General features: G+C 30.9%; 1 protein-coding gene across 1 annotated transcript; it reads right to left on the bottom strand.

Moving 5' to 3' along the window:
* Positions 1,528 to 3,311, bottom strand: LOC109227121 (dimethylallylcistransferase, chloroplastic-like). The gene is made up of 3 exons (XM_019392148.1): positions 2,874 to 3,311; positions 2,562 to 2,617; positions 1,528 to 2,186 (listed from the first exon to the last, which is right to left on the bottom strand). The coding sequence occupies exons 1-3, from the start codon at positions 3,234 to 3,236 to the stop codon at positions 1,739 to 1,741; spliced, it is 867 nt and encodes a 288-aa protein (XP_019247693.1). The 5' UTR covers positions 3,237 to 3,311; the 3' UTR covers positions 1,528 to 1,738.

Here is a 6,853-nt window from a genome sequence, read left to right as displayed (position 1 = left end):
ATATCGAAGCCAAGTATGCTCGACCCCGAAATAATGCCGTTATGAATTTGTAATAGAATGAGCGAGATTCCTGCCACATCCCTAAAATCATGGTACAAATTCCGGAATAGAATTGTATGATTCCGTACTAGGCGGTTAGACATCTGTCACAATAAGATTCCTTGCTGTAAATGGAAATGTACCTTATTTAGGGTTCCCCTGTTATATAAAGGGGACCTCAGTCATTTGTAAACATTATCTAATCATTGGCAAAGAGTATACTCTCTACTTTTCGCTCATTGTTCATCAGAATTATCCTTTAGCTTTATTGTTCTTGATTCATCTCGTGGTCACTGAGCTCGAGGTTGATACTACTTAGTAAACACTGGTTTGATTTCACTCATTTCTTTCATTTATACTTTATAATTCTTGATTATTAATTGGTATTGAATTGAATCACATATCTTTAAAACCACAAATCAAATTTTATTATTACTCGTATTTTCGAGGTAAATAGTTACAAGAAAATTATTTTACTTTGCTCTAGGTGTATCACAAAAAGTCACCTTGGCCAGATTTTATAATGCTTTTACTTAAAAAGTCTATTATGCCCTTGGCATTATATAAATACTCTTATTTATGTAATACCTTCTATATTATACTATATAATATATTTTACCTAGATATTAATTTTAAATATAATTAAATAACTATATATTATTTAATATATAGTTATTTGCCAAGGAGGGAAATTCAAATATTTCATTTTCGCTCAATTTCCCATTCACCCTCTTTAAGCTAACTCAAGCTTAAAAAGCCCAACAAATCGTACGTGTAAATCGCAAAATATTAGATACTTTTTGTCCGGTAGATAATTCCTTACTCATCAAAATTTCTCCAAAATAACCAAAAACACCAGAGCAGTAAAACAAAGAAGAAAGTAAATTCCTCTTTTTGTTTAAAATTTAATAGGAAAGGAACCTAAGCATTCCTTATCCTAAAATTGAAATGCATATAAATCAATGCTTCAATCATAAATCAGGAACAACTCGTATCTCTCACTCGATCAAATCGAGTAATTGTAATGTTGTAATGGATATCGAAAACCAAAAAAAAAAAAAAAAAAAAAAAAAAAAATGGATTCAAGGATATAATAAAGGAAATAAGTAATTTAGCCTCAAGTAGTTGCGCACCCAGTAGGAAGCCACCCTCAATTCAGTAACAACGGAAAGAATTAACAATAAATGGTGAAGAGGAGAGGATGCAGCAAGTAGTTGTGCAAATCAGAAGAGAGACCAAAAGAAGAAACTGCTAGGAGCGGTGAGCGCATGATAAAAATAGAAAGTATCCTAATAATACCAAGTAGCATGTCTTTTTTTTCCCCTTCAATACGTACTCTTTAGCTGGAAAAATGACGCAGATTCTATTCGAGTAGTTCCTGGAAATATATGCATAAGAAAAGTGCTTGGAATGAGTTCTATTTATGTTGGTGGCCAAATCCTTTGATTCAGTGTAGGGGATAAATTGCATTCACAGAGTCAAAAGATATATATGATGTATTGGATGCGATGATTCCAAAAATAGTTTGCTTATTCATTTATATATATACTAGTTATTGTTAATTCAGAATCAATATGAAGGTTTTGATTGTGGTTGATTGGGAATCTTTGAGGTACTTGTGAGTGAGGTGGTAAACTATGCGATCACGAAATGCTAAAACACATAAAGTAAGAGATACAAGGACGGGAAGTAATGCGTTTCAATATGTGTGTCCACCAAAACGTCTGTGCCTTTGTTGAAAGGAATGTATGGCCTCCTTCAGATGTTGTTCGCCAAAGTCAGGAAATAGAGTATTTGTAAAATACAGTTCAGAGTAAGCGAGCTGCCACAATAAGAAGTTACTGATTCTCTGTTCTCCACCAGTCCTTATGAGTAAATCAGGTTTAGCATACTTGGCACACTTGGTGGCGAGTTCTTCATCAAATAATTTGTTGTCGATATCCTCTAACTGTAGAAGACCATCCTTTACTTTACTGGCAATGCTCTTGGTTGCTTCTAGAATGTCATAATGTCCTCCATAGTTTAGTGCCAACATAAGATGAAGTCTTGTGTTGTCTTTTGTGGTCTCCTCTGTTAACTCTATGCGTTTCTGTAACGTGATGGGAAGTTTGGATCTACCGCCAATAACAGACACTTGTACTCCAACCCTGTTGATTTAAAGTTATGAGAAAATTGGAATGTCGGAATTTCTATGTCCCAATTTATATGATACTTTAGTCGGTTCAAAAGAATGACACACTTATATAATAAGAAGCAATTTGATTTTAAACTTCTCTTTTTATCATTAATGAGACAATTTATAACCATAGAAATATCTATGACATGTTTTAGAGCAGAAGTTTTAAGAGAATTTTTTTCTTTGTTTCTTAAGTTCTTAAAAATTTAAGCAATAATAGTGAAAGCTTCCTCCCAGGAAGACTTTAAAGATCGTGCAGAATTTATACATGAAAAATAAGTAGGGAAGCCACCAAACTGGATCAAGATATATATATAGTGGAGTATAGTTTAACCAAAGAAGGTACCTCATAAATTCTTCAAAGAACTCCTCGAACAGTTGCATTAAGAAATCAACCTCCTCCTGCTCAAACTCAAATTGTTATTAAAATCATGTAAAATACAAATAGCAAATAACTCGTTACTACTATTATCGATTGGCAACTAAATCGATTTAGAAAGAAGCTTCATATATTTAGTCAGAACATGCTTGCCATCATGATAAGGGAAAATATATAATCAAACAATTAATATCGTACATATGAATGCGTATAGGTCCATTTTAAAGTTCAAAATTAAGCTAACAAATTAATCTTGGAGTTGCAACGTAGGATGAGTACCTGGGAACGGGTCCAGTTTTCAGTAGAGAAAGCAAAAGCAGTGATAACTTGTATTCCCAGTTTGGAAGAAATGTTGCAAATATTTTTGAGATTTGGAGTAAGAAATTTGTGGCCCTCTTGCACAGGTAAACCTCGAGCCTTAGCCCATCTCCTGTTTCCATCCATTATCAAAGCAACATGTTTAGGGATAATTAGTTGGATACGACGATCATCATCGATATTATGCTTTTCCAGGTTCAATGAGTTTGAAATCTTGCAAAATAATGATGAATTCAATGGAGATGGAGATGATGATCGAAGACCCAAATTAGAGCTCTTGGATGTGAGGAGCTGGGCCTGGCACATGACTAACAAAGAGCTCATTCCTTTCTACTATAGGAAAGTTAAACAAGGGGGAAGGGGTGGGGGTATGAGCGTACGTAGTAGGTACGTTGCAAATAGCTCATTTCCTCAACCTTAGTTCGTACTATTTATATAGGCATATGATTAGAGTTAAAACACACTTCATGTGAAATTCGACAGACATCTCTGAATGATTTTGGGTTGAAAAAGACACTGATATGAGCGCGTGATTTTCTTTAAAATAATCATTCTACTTTTTAATCATTACAAAAAATCAAAACGGCAAAAACAAAAAAACACCTGCATTTTTGGGTCGCACTAAGCTAATCGACAATAATGAGAATTACAAAGAAAAAAGAAAAATTACTTTTGGGATTATAAACACACGCAAGGGATAATAAGGCATAAGGTTAACGATTTCTCTGATATTTGTTTATCCACTTAGAGGGTGTTTGGCTAAGCTTATAAGCTGGTCAAACTAGCTTATAAGCACTTTTTGGGTTATCTAGGTGTTTGGTAAAGTTAAAAGTGCTTATAAGCCAAGTCCTTATAAGTCAAAAATAAGCCAAAAGCCATAAACTGGTCACCCCTAGCTTATGCTTTTTTAGCTTATAAGCACTTTTAAGTTTGACCAAGATTTTTACTATTTCATCCTTAAAATTCCTTTTTAGAACAAAACTCCCACATGATTGACTATTTAACCTACCTCCCCCCCCCCCCCCCCCCCCCCGGCCTCTTCAAGTTTACAATTCTCATTGACTATTTAAGACAAGCAAATTCTTTATTCTTTTGCATATTTATATCTATGTGATTGAGTATTAATTTTTGAAATGTATGTAATAAATAACGAAATATCAAATTTTTGGTGTATTGCTTTCTAAGTGTTGCGTGATGTTTGTTTCTCTTCAAATATTTGGTCCTATTTAGGTTTATTTTTTATTGAGAAACTTTTGTCAATATATTAATTATTATAACTTATGATTATATGCTTATCATAAAATAAATTATATTTATCATAAAAATTATCTTATCTAAGTACAGTTTTATTTAAAATAAAATGACAAATAGAGAGCCCGTTTGGCTTAGCTGATTTAGAATAGCTGATAAGCATTAGGTGCTGAAAAGCACTTTTAAGTGCTGAAGCTGATTTAATAAATAAGCAGTTACATGTTTGGATAAAGGTGTTGAAATTAATAATAAGTAGCTGAAACTGTTTGATNTTCAAAATTTTTAGATTCTAAATAGATTCAAATACAAAATAACCTATTTATCATGTTATTTTAATTATAAAAATAATTAAATAATATCTTTTTTTATAAATATAATTTATGTTATGATAAGTATACAATCATAAATTAGAACAGGTGGAGAGAAAGCATTCAAATTAACCTTGTACAATACTCTTTTGTTTTTATACAACTATTTGTTGTACCAAGTCCACGTAAAAATATACAACTAAAAGAGTAGGAATCTCTTACTTGAGGATAACAGTTAATAAAGTCACATAGGTATAACAATACGAAGAAGACAAGTGAATTTCGTAACCTCAAATTGCCGACAGAAATCTGAAGAATTGCAGAGGCACATGCTTTTTAGGTTTTTGAAGAACTGGAGAGAGTATAATTATACGAGGAGTTTTGTTTTGAAAAGAATTATTTTAGGGATAAAATAGTAAATATTTTGGTCAAACTTAAAGTGCTTATAAGCTGAAATTTGATAAGTTGGGGGAGACCAACTTATGGCTTTTGGCTTATTTTTGGCTTATAAGCACTTGACTTATAAGCACCTTTAATTTTACCAAACACGTAGATAAGCCAAAAAGTGCTTATAAGCCAGTTTGACCAGCTTATAAGCTTAGCCAAACACCCTCAGAGTATTTTGTATTTGAATCGATCTGGAATCTAAAATTTTAAAAATTACGCCCTTATACGTGTAAACAGTTCTAAGGTTATTTAAGTCATTTTAACAGAAAAAGAGCTTATCAGCACTTTTTTATCAAATACTGCAGCAGTTTATTATCAATTTCAGCACTTGTATCCAAACACGTAACTGCTTTTTTATTAAATCAGTTTCAACACTTAAAGTGCTTTTCAGCACCTAATATTTATCAGCTACTTCAAATCAGCTAATCCAAACGGACTCTTATTCTTTCGCGACATTCTCCTCCAAATTTGGAAAGGAAGGGATAAACATGCCTAAGGGGTCTTCATGAAACCAAAATATGGATTTATTATAGAGAATATACAGAGGAAGACAATAAGGCATAAGGTCTCATAAATATACGAGTAAATTTCAGGGATGGTCATTTAGCTTTGGATTTATTACCAAAAAATTATTTTTCTTTCTTTTGTTAGGTAAAAGTTATTGAAGTTTCTGTTCATCACTTAAATGTCACTTTTCTTTCTTTTTTTACACAAAAATTATTTTACTTTGCTCTAGGTATCACAAAAGTCACCTTGGCCTGATTTTATAATACTTTTACTTAAACAGTCTATTATGCCCTTGACATCATATAAATACTCTCATTATGTAAAACCTTCTATATATATATATATATATATATACTACATAATATATTTTACCTAGGTATTTTCTTATAATTAAATAACTTTAAATTTACTTTATTTATTATTTTTATAATATATTCATACATTTAATTTTCCCATGGCATTAATTTTGTTTGATCATATTCAACCATGAACATATTTTAAAATATAAAAACAACAAAACATATTTGTTTGAAATAACAAAATAGATTTGTTTAACAAATTATAGTTTTTTATAGTCAGTGTAACTTTTTAAAAAATTCAAAGATACTTGTGTTTAATATTTAGTTTCTTAAAGCTTTATCTGTTAATATTATTATTTGAAAGTGTTAATGTGATTTATCGATATGCTAAATGTGGGTATTTTATTTATTGAATTAACGAACACTGCTTGGCTGATAAATCTGTGAGCTTTAATTTTATAGTGTTTATGAAAAATATTTCATTAGGCGCAAGGTTAAGAACGTGACTTGAGATTTCCCCACAGTTTTATTATCGACAAATTTAATAAAGCTTTATCTTGAAAATTAACGTTAAAGAAAAATTAGATATACGATTATATTATAAAAATAATATTAAAATTATTTTAATTATAAGTAAAATACCTAGGTAAAATATATTATGTAATATATAATATAGAAGGTATTATATAAATGGGACAATTTATATAGGGGCGTAATAGACTTTTTAAGTAAAAATAATATAAAATCTAGCCAAGGTGACTTTTGTGATCCCCAGAGCAAAGTAAAATAATTTTTGTGTAACAAAAGAAAGAACAGTTACTTTTGAGCAATAAACACAAAATTGAATGACTTTTACGTAACAAAATCAAGTGACTTTTGGGTAATGAATACAAAATTGAATGACCACCCATAAAATTTACTCTAAACATACACATTAAACATTTGGACGATATGGACTTAAAAGACATGAGAGATACGAATATAACTAAGAGTACAATTTATGAAACAAATGATGTGTGGTTATGGATATGGAATTTTTCAACTAAGACAAATGTAGAAACTAAAGAGAAAAAAATGACTTTGGTAGCTTAAGAGTGGTAACATGTCATCTCTTTTTACACCTCAATTT

The sequence above is a fragment of the Nicotiana attenuata genome, chromosome 6 (assembly GCF_001879085.1).
Source record: "Nicotiana attenuata strain UT chromosome 6, NIATTr2, whole genome shotgun sequence".
NCBI classification, from domain to species: domain Eukaryota; kingdom Viridiplantae; phylum Streptophyta; class Magnoliopsida; order Solanales; family Solanaceae; genus Nicotiana; species Nicotiana attenuata.
This window is presented reverse-complemented; position numbering and strand designations above follow the sequence as displayed.

Excerpts from the sequence above, each read along its gene's own strand:
- LOC109227121 (XM_019392148.1), bottom strand. The coding sequence starts at position 3,236 with ATGAGCTCTTTGTTAGTCATGTGCCAGGCCCAGCTCCTCACATCCAAG. Across the intron at positions 2,618-2,873 it reads AAAACTGGACCCGTTCCCAG|GAGGAGGTTGATTTCTTAAT; the intron begins GTACTCATCCTA and ends GAGTTTGAGCAG. Across the intron at positions 2,187-2,561 it reads TTCTTTGAAGAATTTATGAG|GGTTGGAGTACAAGTGTCTG; the intron begins GTACCTTCTTTG and ends TTAAATCAACAG.